This window comes from Girardinichthys multiradiatus, chromosome 7, assembly GCF_021462225.1.
Source record: "Girardinichthys multiradiatus isolate DD_20200921_A chromosome 7, DD_fGirMul_XY1, whole genome shotgun sequence".
NCBI classification, from domain to species: Eukaryota; Metazoa; Chordata; class Actinopteri; order Cyprinodontiformes; family Goodeidae; genus Girardinichthys; species Girardinichthys multiradiatus.
This window is the reverse complement of record NC_061800.1, coordinates 25,214,153-25,241,127: the sequence shown is the minus strand read 5'-3', so window position 1 is coordinate 25,241,127 and position 26,975 is coordinate 25,214,153. Positions and strand designations below refer to the sequence as shown.

At 37.8% G+C, this 26,975-nt stretch overlaps 1 protein-coding gene across 1 annotated transcript in view; it reads left to right on the top strand.

Moving 5' to 3' along the window:
• Positions 1-6,079, top strand: part of LOC124871171 (ATP-binding cassette sub-family C member 4-like) — a 92,361-nt gene extending 86,282 nt beyond the window's left edge. The window contains exon 31 of the mRNA XM_047370252.1: positions 2,371-6,079. Coding sequence (XP_047226208.1) covers positions 2,371-2,448 — 78 coding nt within the window. The 3' untranslated portion in view covers positions 2,449-6,079. The remainder of the gene's footprint in view (positions 1-2,370) is intronic.
• The last annotated feature ends 20,896 nt before the right edge of the window (positions 6,080-26,975 follow it).

The window sequence follows — 26,975 nt, the reverse complement described above, 5'->3', positions numbered from 1 at the left end:
CATAATATAATTTTGAGATCATTTTAAGTGATGAGTCTAGAAAAGCAGCTTTCTTTACACTGTAACCGTTTGAGTATATTGGGTTTAACTTCATTGCGATCCGGGATAAACCTTCTATGGGGATTACTGTAATAGAGAATGTCCATATATATTTCTTTTCCTGTGAAATTCATTTGTGATGTATTTCCCCTTCAGACACTGAACAGATAAGGGCTGGCTATTCATTGTTCAATTCCATTTTATGTGCATCTGTCTGGGACCACAGATACCATATAGCAACTTCAAACAGGTCTTTGTGAAATCCGAAAAAAAGTGGGCATCATTTCATTTTCTCTCTGTCCCGCGCACAAATTTATCAGCGGTGCTGTATCTTCCCAACCAGAGAAGTGAAATGAGTAAAATACTGATTTCAAAGACGCAGCACACTGTGGCATTATTTGGTATCGTCTTACCCTGCACACTGGCGGATTGGTGGGGACATTGTTCGAGCCCTTACGTTTCTTCTTTTCTTCATTGTTGGCTGCTCTCCTCAGATCAGATTACATCAGCATCCAAAACTGTCTAGCACCACTTATTAAATACTGAGATGGTCTACATGTTGTGTGTCAAGTTTCTATAGTTGTCAGTCAAGGTTGAAATACATTCAATAATCTGATATCAACCTCTGCCTCCTTTGTTCATGTTGAAAGCAAATCCAGAAGCAGACAGAACATCTCAAGCTTTGAGAGGAAAAAAAAAAACAGTTATTTTCTGAAATTGTTACTACGGTCACCTGCAAAAGTATTCACACCCCTTGGGCTGTTTCCTGTTTTGTCTCGTTCAGTCATTAACCAACTCTATGTAACACATAATTGAGAAATGAAAGGTAAATTATACATGGTTTTCATCATTTATTTGGTTTTCGACTAATGAAAACCTCAAAGTGGGGCGTGTATTTATATCCAGCTCCTGAGTCAATAATTTGTAGAAGGGCCAAGCAATGCTGCACATCTAGAGACAAAAATCTTTGCTCATTCTTCTTTGTAAAAAATAGTTCAAGCTCAGTAAAAGTGAATGGAGAGCTTCAAGTTCTAAACTGGATTTAAATCTGGATTTGATTGGTAAAATCAAACACAGAGATATTCTTTGAAATTAACCTGTTACATTTCTGGTTGTATCTTTAGTTTCATTGGGCTGTTGGAAGGTGAACTTTGGCCCCAGTCTCAGGTCTTCCCCATTGTTTTCAGGGTAATTCTGTTAGGCACTGTTTGTTTTTTTTACTACATGTAGTTTTCTGCTACACATGAGGTCATCTGACCAGACATCCTTCTTTCCCTACATGTCTTGTGACAAACTGCAAACAGGCCTTACTTTGCCATTTTTCAACAGTTTTTTTTTCTTGTCACTCATCTGTGGATTTCACAACTAATAGATTTCAAGTCAAAGGATTCTTCCACTTGAGCCTGTGGATCTCTGATGTTCATCCAGAGTTAGCTGCTTCTCTGATTAATGCTCGTTCCCTGGCCTGACAGTTTAGCTGGACTGGCATGTCTTCCACATGACAGTCAAGCAATTGTGCCATACTCATTTCATTTCTAGATGAGGGATTGAACAGAACACAGAGAAATGTTTAAAGCTTGGAATATTGGTTTGTAAATTAACCTTGCTCTCCATAACTTCATCCTTGACCCTTCTGGTGTTTGTCTTCTTCAAGCTGTTTGTTTACCAGTGTTCTCCAACAAACTTCCAAGGCCATGAAAGAACAACTGTATTTATACTAGGATTACACAGAGGTTGACTGAAGGCAGTTAGTTGCGCTCGGTTTTATTTAGGGTTGTCAAAGTAATACAAATGCACGCCACAGATTTTCAAATTTTTCTTGGTAAAACAAAATTGGAAAACCACTTATTCTTTTCTTTTTATTTAAAAATTATTGGCAATTTGTGTTGGTCTACTCCTTCAGTTAATAAACCACGTTTGTGCACACAAACAAGGAATTTTACTTTGGTTCCACTTTGCTTTCAATGTACAGACATAAAAATATATATATTTCCTCAAGGAGTTTGAATACTTATCCACCTTTTATTTTTAACTGAATGTAGGATTTTACAGTCACTTTAATCAGGCCCTGCCAGTTTTAAGCCAAAAAGTTCACAAAAATACCTCCACAAATAATTTCCGTGATTATCTACAAAATTTTTCTTCCGTAAATTTCACACCTGTTTGTTAGGCTAAATAAGCCACTTTTGCTTGCTTCAGTGGAAGATAAATCCTTTCACCGCGCTCCAACTGGATCCCATCTTAAATCACACCTTAACTGATCTCAGCTCAGATTTGGAAAGTGTGCTTGGCATTCTATGATGTGACACTACCTCCCTGATCCGCTTTCAGGTTCATGCAAACAGAAAGGGGGAGAGCGACACGTGCCACACCAAGGACATCAGTGTCATCTTTGAGACGTCCCTTTGACGGTTTGGAGAGTTCCCGTGGTCCTTTTAATGCTGAACGACAAAGACCAAATCTTTCCCCAGATATGCTTGGATTCCTTGATGTGCACACACATCTTCAGACTCCCAGAAGGCATTATAGGTTTAGTGTGCACTGCATTGATTGGCAAAGACTTTTGGTCTGGAACAGAGAAGTTGTGTAAACCGGGTCTGCATTTCATTACCACATATAACTGGGTGACTGTTTATTGATTACCTACTGCAAGGTTTATGAATGTGTGTTCTGTCCTCCAGTGTATCTTCTTTTACTCTGCACGTTTGATGAAAAGAAGGCAGATACTGAATATGTTTATTTTAGTGCAATAAATTATATTATTCTATAGAATAAATTATTCTATTAGATTTTCTATTATGCGGAAAGACGAGGAAACCCTAGGAGGAGCCATCAGTTTTTGCAGTAATTATTTTGATTGTTAGTTATAGCGCTGTTTTAATTGAACAGTTTTCCTATACTTTGACTTTAGTGGTTTTATGTCTACCTCTGCTCTTTTTTTATATCGAACAGCAACATTTGGCTGCAATGATCATGACCAAAGTGGGTGTGTTCCCTTCGGCATTTGTATTTTTGCAGTTTTGCTCATTTAGTATCCGACTTTTTTCAGAAAATGAGGAAGGCTCCCTTTGGTCATGAAAATGCATTGATTGTACCAGTAGAGTGGACGTTTCATATTCGCTTTGATTTCAAGCAGTTTAAGATTACTCTTAATCTACTGGAATGAACTGTAATTGTGTTATCCCAGTGAAAATTATCCAGTTATTTTAGTTTGATCAGATATTACAAAGGTTTTATATTGGTATAGATCAATTGGGAAGCAGGGATCAGAATTACACTAAACTAAAATAGGGTTTAATATAATATTTTTAGAAAATATGATTTAATTCGTAATCGTGTAACGGTACACAATTTCATACTAAATAATTTCAGTACAGCTTTTACTGTTCAGTATGCATGCATACTGAACAAATACATATTTACTATGCAATGCTGCGGTCCATCACGCAACTTTTAAAAGTGACACCAAAACAAAACTAAACAGGGAGGACTCCCAGCTAACTCTAATGTTTATTTGGTAACATTAAGGTTTCTTATTCAGCTACAGTGAGAATACAATAAGAACTGTTGACCGTACCTAGGCTTTATGTCAGCAATAAGTTAAGTACAGTAGCTCACTCTACACTGAACTCAAGTAAGTAAGTAAAGTTTATTTAGCGCCCATCACAGATAACGCAATGTGCTGTACAACATAAAACACATTAAGTTACATTTAGTATAAAAACAAGCATGTAGAAAGCACAATAAAATCATGACATGAAAGCCTGGTGGAACAAAACAGTTTATCAGTTGGTTTTTAAAAACGTTGCAGGGGCAAACTGTACAGTTTTGAAGCCACAGACTAAAAGGTCCAGTCCCAAGCCCAGGGGCTTGGGAACGAAGACTACGAGGAGCAGAATGTTTTGTTTAAAGCTTACATAATTATTCAGGAGTCTGGCCATTTAGAGCCCTGTTGGTGAGAACCAGAACTTTACCCGGCTTCTAAAATCGACTGGGAGCCAGTGGAGATAGTATAAGACTGGGGTGATATGAGTGTTTTCTAGATTTGGTAAGAAGTGTGGATGCTGCGTTCTGAATAGTTTGCAGATGTGAAATTGATGATTTGTCCAGACTGGTAAAAAGAGCAATGCAGTAATCTAGGCGTGATGACACAAATGCATGAATGATGTTCTCTAGATCTCCTCGAGAAGGCATGTCTCATATGTTGGGAATGGTTTCCTAAATGAAAAAAATGAGAATGAGAAATAGATCTAATGTGTGAGTCAAAGCTTAATGAGGAGTCAAATGTAAGTCCTAGGTTAATTACTTAATTACTCACCTAAGACAACATTAGATCAAATATAAAAATTACAGCTACAGGAGATACTGGAGAATCAGCTGACGTCCAAATCTGGCTGCCTGTAGTATCCAATCAGCCCAATCTCTGTCCTATGAGATTCAAGTCAGAGGAATTTCCTTTGAGAGGGGATTTTCCCAACAGTTGCTCCTGCTGCATTCAAGTACAGCTGGTACACTAGCTTGTCGAAATATTAAAACAACTACAAAGTGATTTAAACATCTTTTATTCTCAAATATCGCCACCAATGTCTGTAAAAATCGGTGGTTATATTGTTGTATAATCTATCTATCCAGGCATTGGCTTTGCCTGTTTATACTGTTTCATTCATATCTCCAGTCAGTTTTCTACTTTCCAGAATTTTAAGTTTTAGAACTTTATAAAATCAAAATAAATCAGAAAATAAAAAAAAGATTGTTTATTGCTGACCAAAGTAGGAAAGAAAAAGTTCTGAAGCGTATCGAAAATATACCTTACTGTGTTTTTTGGTGTACCATTACATAATTAGATGAAATTATATTGGAAATTTGGGCAATTTATGAACTTAAATTAACTTATAACTCATAAAAACTTAGAAACTTAGAACAAAGGAGAGCTTTTATTAGATGCTCCGATGCACATTTTTGGGGATTTTGACTCCATAATAATATTTGATTTTAAATATTTGTCATAACTGATATTTTTCCCTCCAGACCACTTTTTTCGCTAACATTCAGTGTTATTCTTGGTCATTATGACCTATTAGATAACTTGAATAATCCATCAAGTTATCATAATCATATTTAGTTGCGTTTATATGTACAAGACTGAAAATTGCATAATGAGCATCAGAATGATCATGTCTATTCACATTCAGCTTCAGAGCTGCTAAATGTGAACTACGAGAAGAAGGTAATTATGGGGGACACAATGGACCTCAGTACATAATGCTAGTTTAAAAAACTTCTTAACTATAAGACTTTCTGGGATATAAATGTTGGTACAACACTGGTAAAGTTACTACAATCATCAGCACAGTTACTCGATGATGATGTGCTTTGAGAAGCTTCACTGCCATGACTGATGGTTCTTTGTGAAAGAATGCGATGTAACTTGATGTGTTTACATCAGAGATTGAAAAATATGATGGGAACATTGTTTTAAATGTTAAAATGTTTAATTATAGCACAGTTAGCATTGCTAACTGTAATTGCAGTCTCTGAGTTTATTTCTACAGTGTAAGTATTCCAACCTTCTGTCAATATAAAGGCTGCCAGACTTTCCAAATCCTACATGCTCCCTGACAGTTAGAGGTTTAACTATGAATGAAGCAACTTTCTGTAATCCGGTTAGCCTTCCTGTTGCTGCTGAGGGTCCTCTGTAGTGCTGTATTGGTGTACCAAGTTCTCTCCATAGTTATTTTTGCTGTAAAAATACTTCATAACATTTACTGCTCTAATTGTTTGGACAAACAATGAAGTAATTAACATTACATAATATGTCAAATCTAGTTAATTTATATTCAACTGTCAAATTTTCCTTCCTTCCTTCCTTACTTACTTACTTGTTTCCTGCTTTCTTTTTCCTCTGCTCTTTCATTCCTCCCTTGTGTGCCTAATTCTTCCTGTCTTCCAGGCCTCCCTTTATTTCCTTGTCCTTCCTTCTTTTATCCATTGCGTGTTTCATCCCTTATTGTTTATTTTTTCCTTCCCACTGTCCCTTCTTCGTTTTGTACGACCTCCATGTCCTTCTCTTCCCTTCCTTCTGTGCCCCTCTTTCTTTCTTTCTTTCTTTCTTTCCATGTTTGTTGCCTGCCTTCAATTCCCTAAAGTGAATGTAGGGAACAGAGAACTCTGAAAAACGTTATTCAGGAAAAAACAGAAATGGATGCCTCATATTTTGATTAGTTTTTTCAATGTCACATAAAAATTGAAGTCCAAACTCATACTAAATAATATTCCTTCAAGTGTTTGTTCATTGAACTTTTGTTTGTAGCTGACATTTCCTCCCTCAGTTGCTTAGTCGTCTGAAAGGTGTGTTTGCCTCTCTCAGGTCAGTGGTTACAGCGGGTCTTGTACATGATGGTACAAATTGGTAAGTGGTTAAAGAAAACTACCCGGTGATTACTGCGTGAGTAAAGTCATTTTTTTATTGGGAAGGTGCTGTAGATATCCACTCTATAATTATAACTTTTTTATCACCAGCTCCATGAGAAATGGAGCTGTTTAATTTGGCTTTACACAGACGGTGATTATACATTGAGAGATTCTTGTCAGCAAACACGGTTTAGAAGGATGTTTTTAACCAGCCCCAAATTTGGGTCATGAACTGCAGGACATCAGCTCCTTTAGAAGTTGAGTGATTTACACAATTCATTAAAGCCAATGAATCTTCAGCCAGAGTCATATTAAATGGTTACTTACTCTCAAATGGCCCCTTGGGAGCAGGATTGTTGGCTCGCGAATAGATTAAAGTTTACATTGAAAAGAAAAATTGAATTCAGAGGTAATCAATAGCACAATGGGGCAGTGAGAGGTGCCTGCTGCCTGAAATGAAATTACCATATTTTTAATCTTAATTTTCCACTCTGTGTATCTGACAGTGTGGATGTGCAATCCAAACAGATAATGAGAGAGTGGGATATTGACAGTGTGGTCCTCTGGAGTGCTTGTTTCAGTGATTAAACGCTGTGATCTGTGATTACTTTGTGTCGGGTGTCAGGCTGGCGGCCAGGGCCGGGGGGAGAACACGAAGGCGTGCGGCAGCTGGAGCACCGCGGCTCTCTGAGGTACTAATGCACCTGACGCAGCACTGACAGCATCTCAAAGCCCATTGGGGACTTCAGCAAAAACGCTATAGAAATACCCCTGGCTCTATCTAACATCAGAGTAGGCATATATCGTCTCGGCTATCCTCAACGAGAGAACGGCAACGACAAAGTTTTGCACAATAAGTATTATTTAGCAGATACCTTCTTACGTCCACCAATAATAGCACCTTTTTAACACATATTTGAATAGGTGTTGCAAATAGCAAGGCTGACAACACGCTGCTGATAAAGCCTTAATAAATAAAATGCGTGAGAAACCTGGCTGTACACACAATGAGGTTTAATCACAATGGAATAAAGCACAAAATAAAGAGTCAGCACAATGTGAAGGCAGTGAATGAAAATGAGGAATTTAAATTGTAGCATCCTCACTTTTAAAAGAGAAATGATCTGTTGGTGCTGATTTGAGAGTTTGATAACTGCTGTATTCTGTTAAAGAAGCATGCATTGTCAGTTGAATGAGGAATAATGTAACAAATATCTATAATAAAGTGAAGGTGGTGTATATTACCAATAAGTAAGTAGTCTGAGGGCCGTGTTGAGTTTAGGAGACAATGTTTGTCAGAAACTTTCTGTTGTGCCAGCATTTTCCCTTTTCTTTGTGACGGATACTCGCTGTTTGACAAATGGAAACAAATTGCAGTGCGAAGACATGTGAATGGCAGGGAGCCGGGGAGTGTCAAACCCGGCGCTGAAAGACGACGAAGCGGGAGCCTCAGGTTTTTGTTGGCGACTCAGACCTGACTGATCCTGGCATAAAGTGCTCGTTGAAGAGAAGGAGAAAAGGAAAACGGGATTTCGACAGGCTGCAGTGAAATTAGGAGAATTGACTATGGCGGCTTTGTTCCTAACTGGTGACATGGTGTGTGTGTGTGGGTGTGTGTGTGTGTGTGTGTGTGTGTGTGTGTGTGTAGAACCGGGGGACTGCAGTGAATCCCCTGAGACTCACTACAAACTGAATATCTGACAAGTTCCCAACGCTCAACGTGACTCTGTGGAACTAAGGAAAACAAACAACAAATGGCACATTTTAAGATATATGCCCTGACACAGGTTGTAGTGTGTTAGAAAAGGGCTTTTATCTGGTTAAAAATAGGCTCTCAATTCAGAATATGTTGGTGCTATATTTTCGATATTGTCGCACCAACCTAGTTAGACTGATTTTTCCTGACAGACTTTGAAAAAGTAGGGAAGACAAGAACAACTTTGTGCTGATTTCCAACTTTTTATTTGACTTCAAGCCAGCGATGTCTCCACAAAAGCAAAAACAAATGCACACGTGAGGTCTAGTTAGGCACACCGTATCATGGTGCCTCAGCAGTTTAGCGACTAACCTGGCTGGGCTTTATGGACTCTGAGTAACACTGCTATAAACAATAATTACAGGTCACACGTGGAGACAATGATTATATTTTGTAAATCATCCAGGCTGTGGTCAGTTTAAAACTGCAGTGTGTGTGTAAAACATTTTACATACCACTCAATGATTTAAAGGCTCCTACTGCCAACAAATCTGTTGACTAATTAATTGTCTAATTTCCAAAAATTGTTTTATTTTAGTTCATTTTCTGACATTAAACTTTCACATTCATTGCAAACCACAAATTAAAATGTTTACAGAGATGTGAGCTAAATATGGGGAGTGTGAGATATATGATGGGACCACCAATTTGACAAAACTAAAGAAAATTAAGCCTTTATTATTTATGTATTTATAAATAAAAAACCCTGACTGTTCAACATATCAAATGAGACTGAACTGTAACTAAACAAAAATAGGTTTTACTTCAGTAATGAGTGATGCAACAAAGGAAAAAAAAGCTGTTTCTATTTGTGCTTTTATTTCAAACATATTATTAGAGACAGTAACCTAGAATGTACTGGTATTTATTAGCTGTATGTATTGTTTAATAGATTGTCTGTTTTAAATTTGACTTGGATCCAAAAAGAAGCAAACAGGAACTGTTTAAACTTTTTCATATACACTCATGAAGGGTAAAACTTAGCCAAGAAACAACATGTCTAACTTCATAGAGAGCATTCCGAAGCCAAATAAAACGCAGTAGTTTTGTTTTTATTCTGTCATCATCTGTGTGTCTTCTCTTTAGTTGCTCATCATGCCCTGTGCTTCATTTATCATAAAAACTTTTATAACGTGGCTCAGTTGACAGTAAAACAGATTGATCATTGTCCCATTGCAAAGATGTACTCCACTTCATATTTTGCATCTGTGTACTTAAATCATCCCATATCAATTTATTAATGTTTTGTAGTTCGGCAATTTTACAATCTACGGAGGTAAACAGTCATTAAAAATGGTCAAATGTCACAATTTAATTTTCCATTATTTTCTGAAAACAATGAAATTCACTGTTTTCATCTATTTTGTTACTGATTCTCATCTTGTCAGTTGAATTTCATGAACTACGAGAGACTGTGACCCTTAATTAAACCAAAATAACCACAAGAGACCTCCTGCAGGTAGATATTATTTAATAGAGTCACATGACCACGTGTCTTAGACTATGAGTAGAATATAGAAAATTACTTTAATTCATTCATCTGGCAGGTAAAGACTGATGCATTGTCCCAGCGCCGACCATTTTGCTCAAGATTGTCTGGTATGAAATAAGTGAAACTTCAACAGTGCAAAATAAAGGAGCAAAATGACCCCCACCTTAAGCAGATGCTTTATCCACCATGTTTGTTTTGAAACTGCTGCGCCGATGGAGCCTACCAATAACATTTGTTAAAAAAAACCTCAAAAAATAAAAAGCTGAGGTCCTAAAAGTGATCTGGACTAAATAATTGTTGACGCTAACAATTATGTTAACTAGTCTCAGCACAATACAATGATTTTGACATTTGAACATAAATAAGTGGTAATCCTAAATTAAAAAGTGAGATATACTATACTAAAGTATACTGATTATCACAAGTATACAAAGCATCAAATCTGACTTGACTGTGTGAGGCAACCAGACCCACCATACTGACACAAGAAAACAGTGATAAACAAGTAATAAAAAACGGCATTTTTTCCCACTCTTCCAATTTTACCTCTGCGCGGTGCTTTGAACTATGCTGGCTAATGTGGTGCTTTGAAAGGCCACCAAATAGGAAACCTCTTTGCATGCTTTAGCCTTTAAGTCCCGGACATGCTCTGCCAGCTTCCAAAAGTGCCGTTTGATTCTTCAGCTGCGAGAAAAAGAAGCAAAGTGGTCGGGAGACAATAGCAGCGGGCTTATCTCATCAGTAAATAAAGCTTATTGCTTAAAGCTATAAAAGTCTATGCTTATTGGTGATGTCATCCCTTTGTTGAAGACTGATGAAGCTTGAGGCAGGGAGTATAATGTGAATGTGTGTGTGTGTGTGTGTGTGTGGGAAGAGGATCCCTGTGCAGCAAACTTTAGAGTTTCTAACTTTGCCCCTGCAGAGTTTCATTTAATTTAAAATGTATGACATATATTTTAGCAGCTTCTGCACTAAGATTGCACTCTTTGGTGGCAAACTAACCCAAAATGTACTTCAAAGTTCCATCTGGCCAGGGGGGCTTTTATACTCAGCCATGAGAGCGGTTGATGTTCTGTGCATGTAAACGTGCAGCTCTGGGTAAAGGTGGGGACAACTTGTGTCGTTCCCCCCCCATTATTGTCTGCTTCCATTTACGTGGGTCCAAGGGCCCACTGTGTCTTTTTGGGTTACTTTCTCATCATTTCTCCTAATGTAGAGACCCACAGGGTTGGTGGCAAGCACACAATGTGGCTGTTGTATGGTTACTGTCAGCTCTCTCAAATAAGGCTTCCTGTTCATTAGACTTCTTTTCACCTCTGCACAATGCGTCGGCTTTGCAGCAATGGCGAGTTGACGCCCATCTCTTCAATGTCGTGTGAATAGTTCTAAATAGTGTTTATGCCATGTATTGTTGTCTATTGTGTGCCCAGTCTTAATTCACAGTGATTTGCCTGCTTTTGCAGCCAGGGATACATTATCTTGCCTATGTAGCCTCAGATGCATGCCTGGCCTTTTCAACTAGTAAACAGTCTAAAAGTTAACTCCCTATGGACAATACTGGAGATGCCTGATAAAGTGGGGCAGTTTCTGTCCTTGTGCGTTTTGTATAAGGAAACATATTTTGGGATTTTTTTGAAAAACTAAAGATGGCTTTTTCTCTTAAAGAATGGATAAAACTCCAATTAGGAAAGTTTAACCTCAAAGCTGATTTAAATTCCTCTTCTTCAATGAATACATAGCAATGCCGCTGTTTGCTTTCAAAGATTAGACTGACATTATCTGTTGCACATCTGCTGAGGATCATGTGTTCAGTTGGGGAATTGTATTTAAAGCATGTGTCTTTATTCCCAAAACCATCAGTGTGAAAAATGAAATAGTAATACAGACAGACAGCTGGGTGGATAATCTGACATATATCAGGGTGCAAGAATAAAAACTTTTACATCTTGAAGATAATGTCAAATTCATCCTGAATCTCTTGTGATGGAAATTTTATGTCCCATCACTTTTAATAATAGGGAATCTGTTACACTGTTTCAGGTATAACTTTTTCAAAAAATTCAGATGAATAAAAAAGTTAAGAATATTTGTGTTTTGCACAGAATGTTGCACTGAATGTATTTCATTGGGTATTAATGTGAAAGACCAACACAAAGTTGTAAAGAAACATAAAGACAAAGGAAAAGGATTCATAGTTAAAATTTTTTTTTTTACATATAAAAATCTGAAAAGTGTGGTGTGCATTTATATTCAGTCTCCCGGGGCCAATATTTGTAGAACCTTTTTTTGGGTGCAGCTACAGCTGTGGTTTATTTGGGGTATGTCTAGCTGACATTTTGCCCATTTGTCTATCATATAAAGCCTTTTGTTGTATCTTTGGCTGGATGTTCAGGCTTGTTGTCCTGCAGGAAGATGAACCTCCACCACAGTCTCAAGTCTTTTAAAACCTTTTTAAGCCCCATATCTAGCTTCATCTATGTTTCTATCAACTCTAACAAGCTTCTTTTTCTATCCTGAAGAAAAGCATCCCCACAGCATGATGCTGCCACCATCATGTTTTAGAGGGGTGTTTGTATTTGCAAAGTTCTGTACATTATGGGCACTCTGCCACACATAGCGTTTTGCAAGAAGGTTCTATTTTGGTCTGAGTTTGTGCACCTTCAGGTTATGATTCTCGATCCTAAATTGTAAATCTCTGCAGCAACTCCACAGTTACAATTGGCATCTTAAATTAATAGGCTTTCTGCTCAAGTTGTTAGTGTAGAATGCCATGTTTTAGAAGGTTTGCCTTGGTTTTTGTTTTACAGGATTTAAATCATATTTAAGTCGATTATTCTTTCTGTCAAATCTGAACACCTTTGAGGAAATGCACAGTCCCACCTTGAATGATGCCAAAAACCTTTACTGTTGGGATGGTGTACAGCCTATGTTTTCAGTCACACAAAGGCAAAGAAATGTTGGGCTCAACTTTTCTGAGTGTGTTTCATTCTTTCTTTTTTTGAACAATGAATTGAAGACTGCTCTTTAAGTTGTTCAGAGCCTGGGATATAGCTTTATAACCAAACCTTCCTGCAAACTTTCCATAACTTTATTGCTGATATTTGTGGTATGGGCACCTATGCTAGGGGCGACTGTGGCTCAATAGGAAAAGTAGTCGTCTTGCAATCAGAAGGTTGTGGGTTCAATTCCAGCTTCCTCCTGCCATATGTTGATGTGCCCCTGGGTAGGGCACTTAACCTCAAGTTGCCTACCAATCTGCGTATTGGTGTATGATTGTGTGAGCACTAGTGACTGCGATTGGGTGAATGTGGCTCTAGTGTAAAGTGCTTTAAGTGGTCTGTATGACTGGAAAGGCGCTATATAAGTTTATTTACCATCTATGTTCCTTACTCCTTATGATGCTCTTTGTTGATTAATGTTCTCTAAGAAAGCTCTAAGGCCATCGGAGAAAAGCTGTATTAAATTTCACACATGTGTACTCTATTATTATCTCTTCACTTTCTAATCAGGCCAAACCTAAGCATTTGGTAGCACTGGATTTTTTAGGGGTATTAGAGCAAAATCCATTCCACACTTTTTTTGATTTTTTATTATATAATTTGAAAAATATTTATGATCCTTCTTCAACTAAACACAACATGGGCTACGTTTGTTGGTCAATCACATAAAGTTCCACTAGCATACACTGAAGTTGGTAATTGTGACAAAATGTGAAAAAGTGCATTTGCAAGCCTCTGTAAGCTTCAGCTTGTCCTTCTCCTTCTTGACAACGAAAAACGTAAACTGGTGGCAGCTAAATTATTTTCCCAATAGCCAAATAGGCTATAGAGAGTAGAAACAGCAAGCATAGTATAACCTTCATCTGTTTGTACCTTTGTTCCTGAGATTGTATACATCACCTCCAGAGAGTAACCGATAGGCCCGGCCATTCACCTTCTCAAACAGATGGACAAAAGCAGAAGATATCTGCGGCACAGATTACATTATACTCATTTCAAAAGCTTTCACGGCTGAAGTATGCAGAACAGAAAGAAAAGATACTTTTAATGCTGAGCCAGTGATTACAAGTGAGACGTAACTGATATTTGGCTCATTATCATTCACAAATTCCGTCTGTTTGACCCCCTCGAGCATTCTGCTGCAAAGGGAATTTAAAGCCAGGTTTGGACTTCGAGGAGAAGAATGTTATGATTGCTCTAGGTGACACCGATACAGTGCCATCATACCGTCGAGTCCACACAGAGGGAGAAGAGCGGCGAGAACGCTAAACAGCAGGCATTTTATTAACCTGTCAAAGAGAAACTATGCGCTGCTTTGTTTTTGATTGCCACGTCCTCTCACGCTCCTACTTCTTCTGCATTTGTCCTCCATTAGCCCACCAGGTGTGTTTCACATTTTATTTAATAAACTGCAGTCATAAGGTAATTTATTCCTTCTAACTGCTGGGAGCATTTTTTTACAGTTAAGTAGTGATGTTGACTTGCTTTGCTCCTGGGCTGATATTTTCATTAAAGGCCTCCTTATCAAATAATGAAATAAAGAATTATTTTTTTTTCAAGCCTAGTGCTAATAACACCCACAAATCAAAAGGTTTTCAGTGTAATGTCTTCCCTCCCTTGCCAGTAAATTTGGCAGCCAGGATGTGCTACATACAGATGCAGCTTTCATGAGAATATTCCAAGACAATAAACCCATCTCTTTTGTTGTCCTTCTGCAAGCCCTCTTAATTAATATCAGCATATACAAACCAAAGTTAATTGAAATTTGAACAGCACCATCTTTACAGTTTACAATAACACAATCACTAATGTTTTGTCAGTGTTTTTGAATTGCTGTAATGACTCGTATCTTATCTCTATTTAGTGTTTCATCGACTGCTTTCGGGGATGCAGCCAAAACATAAAAGAAAGAAATGTCTTAACCATGAGTAAACACTGGTGGCAATGTATGCAACCTTAGCATTGATTCAGACTGAAACATTAATATTCACACTCCCCCTGATGATCATAGCGAGGCACACATGATTTGTTCCCATTGATTAACTGACATTACTCCAGCTTCTCCCATCATGGTTATTAATATTGTTTGCATTGATATTATTTCTGCATTAACAACAATTTCACCCAGGTGAGGCAGATTGCAAGGCCAATAAAAAAAAGTAGCAGCTGCTCTGTGGAGTACGGCTTTAATCAGAACTCCTTGTGATGTGAAATCTTTACACCGTTCATCAATCTACAAGGAAGCTTTTCAAAATATGCGCTAGTTTGAATAGCACAATTTTAAAGAGCCCCCCCACCGTTTGTCAGATTTCCAATGTGTTTTGCAAATTGCAAAACCTTCTAGGAATGCAAATTAAGCTGTGCAACCTGAGTGTTCCCTCCATTCATGGTAAACTCACGCTTCACACTTTTATTTTGTTTTTTGTTGTTTTACGTGAATTCTTAGTGGCAGATAATGAAATCGGGCCAACAATTACCAACTACCGTGGGGTTGTAGTACACCGAATGCACTACAAAGCGAAATCTGGCACGCTGCTATTTCAGGAGGATTTTTTTGTTCCCTCGTTTCTTTTGTCAAATTTGGCCCGTGAATTGAAATAGCTGAATATAATAAATAAATAGATAAACAGTGGGTTGTCTTTATAGCCTTTATGCAGGAATATTTTCTGAGCCAAGAACATTTCTGAACTTAACAGTATTTATGTTCCGGCTGTGTTGGTCACAGTCTGTCACAGGTTGTTTACATCTGCATGTCCGATTAAACAAATATGACATACTCCCAAGATCAGGCTTCTAGCACTCGAACCACCCACCATGGCAATTAACTGTCTACTAAGCTAACAAGCGTAGCACACATGCCTGATGCAAGCCAGCAGAATATCAAGACACTTTTGCTTGATGTATCCGTGTTTACCCTGAACTGCCACCGTGAACACACGCTCCACATGATTAACCTGCAGCTATGGATCGAGCTGCTGTAGTCCCACCAGCATCGATACGTGGGTTCACAATGTGTTGGAGGGCAAGTAGCGTGTGAAATTCCCATCAGGAGCTTTGATGCAGTGTAAAAGTGTTCAGACCCCTTGAACTTTTTTTCATTTCTTCATGTGGCAGTATTGGGATTTTATGTGACAGATCAACTCAAAGTAGTGCTTATTTTGAAAGGAAAGTTAAATGATGAATCGTAAATGGTTTCAATTTTTTGTTTTACGTAATGGGACATGCATTTGTATTTAGCTGCCCTGAGTTGGTACTTTGTAGAACCATCTATAGCAGTTTTGCATTTATAGCTGCAAGCCTATTGGGGTAAAACCTGCCAGTTGTTTTCATATTTAGAGACAAGATGGCTCAAGCTCAGCCAGATTGGATGGATAGGATTTGTAATCAGCGTTTTTCAAGCCATGACACAGATTTTCAGTTGAATTAGGTCTTGACTTTGACTGAGTCACTTTAATACATGGATTTGCTTATATCTAAACAATTTTATTGTAGCTTTGGCAATATGTTTAGGGTCACTGTACAAGTTGCAAAAACAAATGCAAATTGTTTTTAGCCTCTGACAGGTTTTTTCCAGAATTGCTCTGTATCTAGCTCCATCCATCTTCCCTACAACTCTGACCAGCTTCCCTATGCCTGAAGAAAAGCATTCCCACAGCCACCACCAAGTGCTGATGCTTCAAAATGTTCATGCTCATGTTCAGAGTGCTGTGAAGTGAATACCACACATAACGTTCTCCATTTAGGCCATTTTCGTCCCATCTGACTGGAGCACCTTCTTCCATGTGTTTGCTGTGTCCCCTATCTGACTTTTGTAAACTGCAAGTGGGACTTCTTGCAGCTTTTTTCAACATCTTTCATCTTGCCCTTTTCCCACCAAGCTCAGATTTGTTCAGTGCATGTCTAATAGTTGTTTTGTCCAAGAATCAAACCAAACAAATATCTGCAGCTCCTCCAACCTTACCATAGAGCTCTTAGCTATACCTCTCTGATTAATGTTCTCCTTGCCTGGCCTGTCAGTTAAGATAGAGGGCCATTATCTGGTACTTTTGCAGTTCCACCAAATACTACGTAAAATGTATCTTACCGGATGGATTGAACAGCGCTCCTGGTGTTGTTAAAAGTTTGGAATATTGTTTTGTAATAGAGCCTAGCATTAAACTTCTCCACAACCTTTTCTCTGGTGTGTATTATGGTGTGTCCCTGGCCTTCAACAAACCTCCGAGGACTTCACAGAACAGTTCATCTCCAAAGGCCATTGGTTGCAGTGATTGTTTTTTATATGATGATATAGGAGTAGAGGTGGCTGTTTCAGATTTTCACTTAAAATAAAAAAAAGTTATGTATGATTGTCCTTCCACTCTACAATTATGAGCTAGTTCGTGTTGGTCTATTACATAAACTCATTAAAATCTGTTGAGGTTTGTGTAGCAAAGTTCAAGGGGCATGAATACCTTTCCAACAGACTATAGCAAAAAAACATTGGAAGTTGTGGAAGAGCTCTTGAAATTCAACTGAGTTTTTTTGAGTCTTGAGGACGGCTTTAACTGCAAAAAATAATGGTGTCCTTCACACAGCGCAGGCTTATTATCACTGCTTTGGCAAGTTGTTGTTAGTGGAAAAAATACTGACTACTGAAAACAGGAAGTACACCACATTCAAACCTAAATTTTGTGTTTATACCATAACTCTAGCATCCTCGTTGTAGTCATATAGACATGTTCATCTGACACAGCTTCTCTGTAGCACAAAATCCCAAAAAATAACAATTAAATGCCAAACTACAGAAAAAAAAACAACACTGACCATTAGGGCATAGCCAATATGGAGGTTAATCCATTCTTGTGTCTATACTACTGAATGCTTATGGAAGCATATTTGCTTAGGGCAGCCATGCAAATTATTACTTACTGCCCTGTAAGCTGATAACACAAATTAGATACCCATTAAAGTTGAACAATGTATATAGAATGAGAAGAGATTGCAAGTGATACCCGAAGGGATGCTTAAGTCATATGGCACTAAAATATGCCTCATGGTTGCAAACTTCAAAAGTGGGGAGATGTTTATCCTTGGGATTGGAAGATGCATAATAGTAATCTCATATGCACAGAGGCAGCTGCCAGGTGGAGGATAGCACACTGCATGTTTATGAATAGAAATCATTACAGAGACTGGGGAGCATACCGGCATGGACCAGTGACACATAACTTTTTTTTTTTAAACATCTGCACGTTGCAGCCCTTTAGAAGTTTATGTGCACACATGTTTAGTACAGTATGAACCTACCTATGTGCAATGTTCTAATTTCTGTTTTTCTGGGGTTTGTGGAAAAACATTCAGCAAATGTCTCTTTAAATCTTGATCAGAATAACTAATAATCTTGAGAAATAAAAACCAATTAAAAGAACCCCACCACCTGCGGGGTGTCTGTAATCACAAAGCTGTTGCTCTACTTGACCTCTACCATTACAAGCCTCTACTCTTATAGGTTGTTCCACTTTGAATTTTGTCACAGAATTACTCTCACAGTAGGCATGAGCCAACTACCTGTATCAAGACTACCAACAGCAAGGCTTCAAAATGTTAACATTTCAAAACCACTCAAATATCTATCATGTCCTTCCTATGGTTACAGTCTTAATAATGAGAGTACTGTAGTGGTAGCAGTTTTCTCCAGCTGTCTGTAGCATAGACTATTGCACTGGTGCCCCGCCTCCATCTATTGCTGCATACTGCCGTTCAGCTAGCACTCTTAAAGCTGCCCTTGGCAAGCTATAAGCTGCAACTGACTGCAGGCTACTTGAGCAGATAGCCCAACTAGTTAACCAGATAAAATGTGCTTATTTTATTATGCCATAAAGAACAGACCTGAAGAAATGGATAATATTCAGCACAATAAGCACTTGAAATTATGCAGGTGTTTATTCAACATTTATGCTAATATCTGTGTATCAAAATTACAGTAAATTAATGCCATAGATATCTTTATTACATTATATTATACTACATTATTTTAGCAATATTAACAACAGTAGGATGTTGTGCTTGTCTGATTTAAGTAAAACAAATTATATCACAGTATGCATTTCTTTTTTAAATTCTGATGTTAATTCTAGTAGTTAAGCTTAACACCTTGCATCTACAGTCACACTCAATAATTTAGAATACATGTTCCGATGAGGCTTGTTTGTCAGATTAAAAATTCATCACTCATATTCTGCGAATCCATCGCAGGGCAACACAGAGACATACAGGACAAACAACCACGCACACACTCATTCACACCTAACGGCAATTTAGAGGAACCAATTAGCCTAACCGTCATGTTTTTGGACCGTGGCAGGAAGCCGGAGCACCCGTTGAGAACCCAAGCATGCACGGGGAGAACAAACTCCATGCAGAAAGACCCCCAGCTGGGAGTCGAATCCAGGACCTTCTTACTTCAAGGCAGTAAGAAGTTCCTGGACAGTGCTACCAACTGCGCCACTGCGCAGCCCAGATTAAACGTACCTTTTGAAAAGAACAACCTTTAAACAGGTATTAAACATACTTTTTATTATGCCCACATTTTTTTATTGGTTGATGGAATATTCTTATAATAAATGTTGTATTTTCATTAGCTGTAAGCATAAAATCATCAGTTTGTGTGTAATTAATCTATATAATGTTTTTCACCTAGTGAACTGACTTAATGAACTAAATTGACTTTTCAATAATATCCTAATTTCTTGAATGGGATTGTAAGTTTATTTTGAAGTAAGACAGGAAATGGTTCCTCAGCTTTGCCCAGTTGTGTTGAAACACTCAGTTATTAAAGATGTTGGACTGGCTGACATCACTTGGTTATACGAGCATGCAAGAAGACATTACCACTTTTAATTTTTTTGACAGTTCTGGAGGAGTGTAAGTAAAGTTAAACACTGCTTTTAAGACTAAACTGCATTCATGAATATAACTACAGACTCCAACATTTAAAATCTAAAGATCAGGGATGCAATATGTTCTGACAAAGTGAGAGGAAAAAGCGACATGTCTCAGTGTTGCTATGCCAGTATGCTTTTAATCCAAAAAGTTTCCCTGTTTTTACTTTATTGCCTTTTGGGTAATTATTCAGCATTCAGACTGGTAGATGAGACATCAAGAAAAATACATTTCATGTAGAGATTGTAAAAAACACATTTCCACTAACTGTGACTGTAAAGAGTGACACAGAGAGGTTCAACACTTCTGAATATAGAACTAAATGATAGAAACAAAGTTCTGTAAAATACAAAAGTGGGAAACTTTCGACAATATGGTTGCATTATTTAGAAGACTATTAACCGCTAGTTTAATAACAAAAACATTTTGAATGTGGCTGCATCAGGAACTATGTTTAATGAACCTTTGCATGTAAGCCGCCACATTCCAGTTTACACTAAATCGAGGTAGGAATTGCTGTACATCATCAAAGTACAAAAAAATCTATGTATTAAATTAGTCACTAAAGAACTATATTGAAAGTGAAAAATTTAGTTTATTGTGTTAAATATGTGCATTTAATTGCTTTTGTTCATTGCTTTCGTTCTTCATTTTCATAGATTTTTTATATTTGGGTCTCCATTGAATTAGACAAAAGAAAAACCACAATATATGTACTAGTCAAACCTATTTTGCACGCTAAATACAGATCTGTCAAACACAGCTTGTGATTTGTTGAAAGATTTCTGTTCTGTTTGTATAACAAAACTGTAGATTCGCGGTTTAAAAAAACCCCTCTAACCCCATGTTAATCTCATCTTAAACATAGTCTTGTGTGTTGTCTCATCGTGACATATTATTGCACCAATAGTTAATACTCAGATAAAGTTGTAAATTTACAAAGTTATCGTACTGTGAGAATCTCTTGCTGGTGCATTCTCATATCGCAAAAGTTAAAAATTTGTAGTAGCTGATTTACTAATTTGTACTATAAGTTGTGCACAAGTTTGGGTATTTACAAATGGTTGTTGTATTTCACAAATACTAAACAATCCAAACAGGTGTAAAACAACTTCATATCCTCCCAGAATACAGAGTAAACAAATTTTTAACATTTTACTTGATTTTTACAGATTTTTGCACTCAACCTTAAAGAAAACTTCCAGTGCTTCAAGTTACCATGACCCCTTCTTAAACTGAGTTCTTCAAAGAGCTGCAAACACAGCACAAGTTGCATTTAATGAGAAGTTGTAACACAGGAAATTGTTAAATGTAAGTGTTCAAAATCACATTTATTACATAAGTAAAATACTCGTTAAAAAGAAGCACTTCCCTTGTGGTTAATTCAACAGGCAATTAATTAATCTGAACAAAGAAAGTAGTAGTTGGTAGTAGTTGGAAAAAGTATTACCTGACTTTTTCAACCATTTACCACTGACTAAAGTATCAATTCGCACCTGCCAGACAGACGTTTCATGATCACTTTGACAACTGATAAATAATTTTCAATGACCTATCTATTGTATGTTCTAATAAAATGTGATTATGTGACTCCAAAAAATAATATCAACCAGGAGGAGGAGGTTGCATAGAGCTGTTTTGGTTTGAATAGTGGTCATAATTAGAAACATGTAATAGTGGTGTATTCACCCGTGCCAAGTTTGGTCTGCTTTAAACAGACCAGAGTTAATTTCCCATCCAAGGGAAAGACTAGCTTTTTGGGGTGGTATCGGTCCGCTTCTCAACGGATTCTGGTGCAGTTAGCTTCTGGTGTGAATACTAACCGACCACGATCTGACCCAACCACAGGAAACAAACGTCTTGTTTGACTTATCGAGCCACTGCAGCAGGGAATCATGGGAAAAATTAGCCCTTCAGTTTTGCTAACGCTTCTACAGAGCACATTGTCTCCTTCGGCTTGCAGCACACATTCGCAGACGGCGTTCCAAAATTAGAAAAACAACGTTGATGAATGAGCTGCTCTTGACACAAATAGAACAGAAATGTAGTACTTAGGACTTCCATGATAGTTTTCCTCCTTTTCCGGGTCTGTGCTCTTTCCTGTCCTAGTCATTTTTGTCCAATTGGACCAATGATCGTCACACGCGTAGCTTTGTTGTAGTTCACCTGCAAAGAGTACAATGTGAAAGCTAACCAAACGAAAAAAATAAAGCCCACTTTTGGTCTGGGCCAAACAAGCAGACCAAAGGACTTTCCTGGTGTGAATACACCCTAGGAGTCACCAGGTCCAAGTGCAAATCAGAACCAAAATATTTGAAATTAGGTGCCATGAAAACCTTTCAGAAAAGTATATGATTAAATAGTACACCAGACTTTCTCAGATTTTTATAACTATTTATCTCTAGAATTACCACAAAGAATAATTAACTGATATGTTTTGGTTTTATAAAATGGGTCAGAATATAAGAGCGAAAAGTCCAAAATGGCAGCACATGGGTGTAAAACAGTCATACAATTTGGAGTATGGGCAGACTGACTTGGACCCCTCATCAAGTCGGTTCATAGAATATGGTTGCATACCTGTAAGACACCTGTCTTATATACCTTTCTGTATATAAAACAGGAAGTTTTTCTAACAAGAAAATATGGCTAAGGGTTAAATTCATAATTAGTAAAATATTAACGTTTTATTCACTAGAATTTTCCTTATAGATGTTTTCAGTATGCTCCACTGGCTTGATATGTGTAAGTACATCACAATACACATTTGCATAGAACCCAAAATATAATAAAAAAATTGATGGATGAGAAAATTGATTGCATTTACACTGATAAATATATCTTCACATAGCTGCATTGCAAACTTAATAATCTTATATAATTTTGCTTAGAATTGCTATTTCTTTTACAATTATGTCAATATATAATAAATAGTGAAGTAAAAGTTGTGGAAAATTCAAACTAGTATCACTCATTAAGTCAGTAAGGTAATCATTAAAATTATCATATGTATTATGATTTTGAGTTAAAAATACAGAACGCTTCAGAGGTTCAAAAGCCATTTTACTGTCTAGCGGAATAAGTTTTTCTTCAGCTGTTAGTTGTATGATGCACAACTGTAGAACTAATTTTGCTCCATATCCAATACCTCTGTGTACGCTTTTAAGGAATAGAAGAGATGTTTGTTGGGTTTTGAAGGTGAGATAAAGTGTTTCAGGCCGATTCCAGGAGCCTGGTTGATTCTACCTTCCACTTGTTTATAGTTGCCTGTTGAACCCCTTTTCCTTTCTGTCCCTCTGGCAGACTGATAGTTAGGGATCCATCTTAAAGCCTCCCTCTTTTGTCTGTCAGACCATGGAGTCAGCAGTTATTCTTAAACTGGTGACTTTCAATGCTTGCCGCTGAAAGAGATGAAGCTGAAACACAAAGGCAAATTAAGGGTACAAAAACACTCGCCATTGTCCCTTTGTTGAGGGTCACAAATCGTTGAGTAAAAGCAACACAGCATGGTTGAAACGCATTTGCCCCCCCCCTCCCCACCTTCCTTCACTTTTCCTCTCTTTATATTCATTAGATTCATTATAGGCCACAAAGGACCGCCAACAAAACAGCTTGTGATTTTGGTTGAATTCATCCCCCTCTGAGGCCTGCAGGGAAATTAAAGTAGGTGACTATCACTAGAGGGGGTGCAGGCTTGACACATCTGAAGCTTTCAGTGATGCTAATAGCCAAGCGTATCCAAAATACACAGAAGCTGACCTCAAACAGATTGTGGGGGTTTAAAATCATTAGTTTGCAAATGAAGCAAAAGTACACTGAATCTATGGTGGAATCAGCCCATTCTGAACCTTTGTTTAGGGTTCGTAAACTCCCCTTTCTCTATATACCCCCTACCCCGCCCACGCTCACCACTTGCAAAATCAGAAATTAATAAAGGAGACATAGCAACACTTAGGATGGAGAAGCGCTCTCATCTTCAGCACCTGTTAAACAAATGCACTTAAGGCGGGAGTCACATTGCAGGCAGGTTTAAATTGGTGTAAAATCTTCATTTAGACGATGTCCCCAGGGCTCGCTTAATACTCAAGATTTATATAGAATTAGTTCAGCCTTGCAAATGTGGTGCACCATTCCACATCAGTGAAATATGAAGAGGCTAGATAAAAAAGCTACAACAGATTCTCTCATTAAAAAAAATCTAAACCCTTTAAAGATTCATTAATTTAACTTGTGGCATACAGCTCTGACATGTACACAGTTTTCTTGCTTCATGCCCTCGAGCTCTGTTATGTTGCGGAAATGCCAGCGCAGCTCCATCTGGACGGGTCGTTTTCAAAAAAAGTGTGCTGATTAATTTCACTGAATCAACCTCATTTCAGAATTTTACTAAAAAAAATATACTTGAAAAATGAAAAAAAAAAAAAAAAAAGGTTCTTTGCACCTGTTTACTTTTTTGTGATCATAATGCAGACATCCACTTAAATCCATGCAGCAGGGGTGAAACAGTGACAATGAAGGCAGTCCATTTACAATATGGCACCCCCTGTTGAGAGTGTCGGTTTCAATCTCCAATCGCTTTTTGTTCTCCGTCCTTTTCAATTTGTTTACATTTGGCCCCTACTGGAGAGGAACAGTCTATTGATTAATTGCCCCTGCTTCCTAAGACTGCTGTTTTATTGTAAACCGCCCCCCACACACACACTTTTTCACCGTTAGATGTTGCTCTTACGGTTTTGCTGCTGCTTCTGTTATGGAGATGTAGGCCAGGTTAAGGCCTTAAATTAAATCAGTATTTAAAGAACCTCATGAAAAAAGCAAAAAACATGTACAAATAGAAAGCAGTTTAATTACAATAAAGTTGTTTATAGTGTTTTTAATTACAATAATAACAAATTTTTAGCTTTAATTTACAAAAAGCATCTAAAACACACATCCACACCTACCCCCAGGCATTTTCTTCTCCCAGCGTGTTTTGCATTCATGTTTTGTGACATCTTCTTTTTCTGAGGGATGCTTTTTTTTATGAAAAGCACCTGTCTGAAATGCTACAGAACAATTTATTCGATTTGAAAGGAATCATTCCAGATGAAAGTTGAAATGCTATTGTGAAAATGGCCTTTCAGTCTCCTCCCTTTCGCTTGAAGATAAACAATTTCCCATGAATATATGGCCGGGGCCCCTACTATCTATCACTGAAATCAGAATGTGTCCCATACTGAGCCTATTGTAGTCTATTAAAGAGAATCCTTCCCTGTGGCAAGCATTTCTGCAGGTTTCAAGTAGATAAATGCCTTCCAAGAGGGATAAGAATGCATTTCTACAAAACTGCATTAAAGAGTAATGTTTGTCAACTACTCAGATAAAAACTTCACAGTCACAATTCTTTTTTTTCTGAGGCAGCAAAATGTATTGGGGGAATGTGTAAAAGCTGATTGGTGTGGGGAGGCTGCCTACAGGTTAGCGGGCCTCATTTCCAATCTCTGACAGCAATATGTGTCGCTGTGTTGCTCCATTCCGATTGCTCATGTCGAACACAAACCATGGTCACTCTATATATGGAAATCTCTGTCTTCGGGGTGAAAAAAAATTAAAAAGGTGAGATTGGCACTTTAACCCCGGTGCCCTCCCTGAAAATATGTTTTAGTCCGATACATTATACTACTGCGAATTATTTATCAAGAAGATACAAGCTTGATATTTTCAGAAAAATAATGAGATGTTGAGGTGGCAGCTGGAACGTTCTGGTCCAGCGAGCAGCATCTATGAAAAGGGGGAAATGAAGTAAATATGGCAGGCTGGTACACGCACATGCAGTGAATGTGAAAGAGTGGAGCGCAGCGTGCAGGTGGCAATGGCCAAAAAACGTATACATTATTTTTAACAAGCAAATTGCCTCCCTGTTTCCACCCTTTTGCCTTTTTTTATGTTTAGGCATATTTTGACTATGTATCCTCAACCTGAAATGTTTTTCCCTAAATCTTAAGTTACTTTTCAACTTTGTTACCTTGGCCAATTCTTGTGTGTTTCCACAGTGAGATCCCAAACCACTAATGTAAATTTATGTATGCTGACACTAAGAGGGTTTCCCCTCCTTCTGCAGGAGTGGTAACGAATGATCATCAACCAAAATTTTGTCACAGCAATTGTACTTTATAAGTAATGGGAAGTCACTTCAAATGCTTTCATTTTAAATGACCTGAAAATAATTATGCTAACACTGACTTCAGTGTTCTCTTTAGAGCAGAATAGAGGAGAAATGAGAGCTTACAATGTGAGTTTTACAGCCATAACTTGTGGCTATTTCAAAGTGGTTACTTTACAAAACAAAATTAAAATTACTCCAAAGTTAGAGAAGGTTCGTTGCATTAGCAGATGTTTTACAATCAAAGCCTTGCAATGTTTGCATTAAGCAAACAGCAGGGTACCTTGTTTCTTTTAAACCTAAAATCAACTTAATAGTACACAATCTCAGGTAGGTGTGACTGTTGTAATTATACTCTGTAAGACATTCCAGCATTCCAACATTACCCTATAAGATGGATTTGATGTGAGGATTTACCCTCTCTGCCTCCAGAGGTACTGGACAGCTTAATTTAATTTAATTAATTAATTAACTGGGCTCACATTCAGCTAGAATGTGAGCCCAGTGAAATTCCTCATGAGTAAACTGGGTTTCAATGTTATGATTGTAAACAAAAATACTAGTTACTACAGATGTATAGTTAAAGGTTAACAGAAATATGAAGTGTAGAAGAATTTAAACAGAGATTGATTAAACCAAATGCTGGAATATTTAACCAATAAGAAATGTTGAGTACCCACCCACCACGAAACTCCACTTATAATTCAGGGTTCAGAAAAAAGAAAGTACTACCTCCCTAGTAGGGTTCTCTGGAGAACATTTCTACCTTGTGCATCTGATTCTGCCCTTGTCCCTGACAGGGGAAAGAAGAAAAAGAAAACCCGGAAAACGATTGTTGTTGCTGAAAAAGCTTCCTGCAGTGGAACTGCAACTTTTGTCTCCTCATAGTTGTTGAATCACGTTTCTCACCTGTGGCTGTCAAGCTGTCCAACAGGCTAATATTCATCAGGCAGAAACCAAAGAAATGTTGTGTCAAGCTTAGCTGAAAGAGCCCACCTGTTGAAATGAAGTCACCCAGTTGCTGCAGCGGTTCATACAAAGCAAGTGTAGAGAGGAAAAGGAAAAACAAAAAATCTATTGACGCTCTCTGAATACTGTACGGTTGAAGTGTGCTTCTTCTCAGGCAACTGTTAGAACAAACAGAGAGAAAAGCCGAGCATTAATTTGCCTCAGACCCTCACAGTCATCGTTTTCAATTTGGAGTTTTTTCCCTTT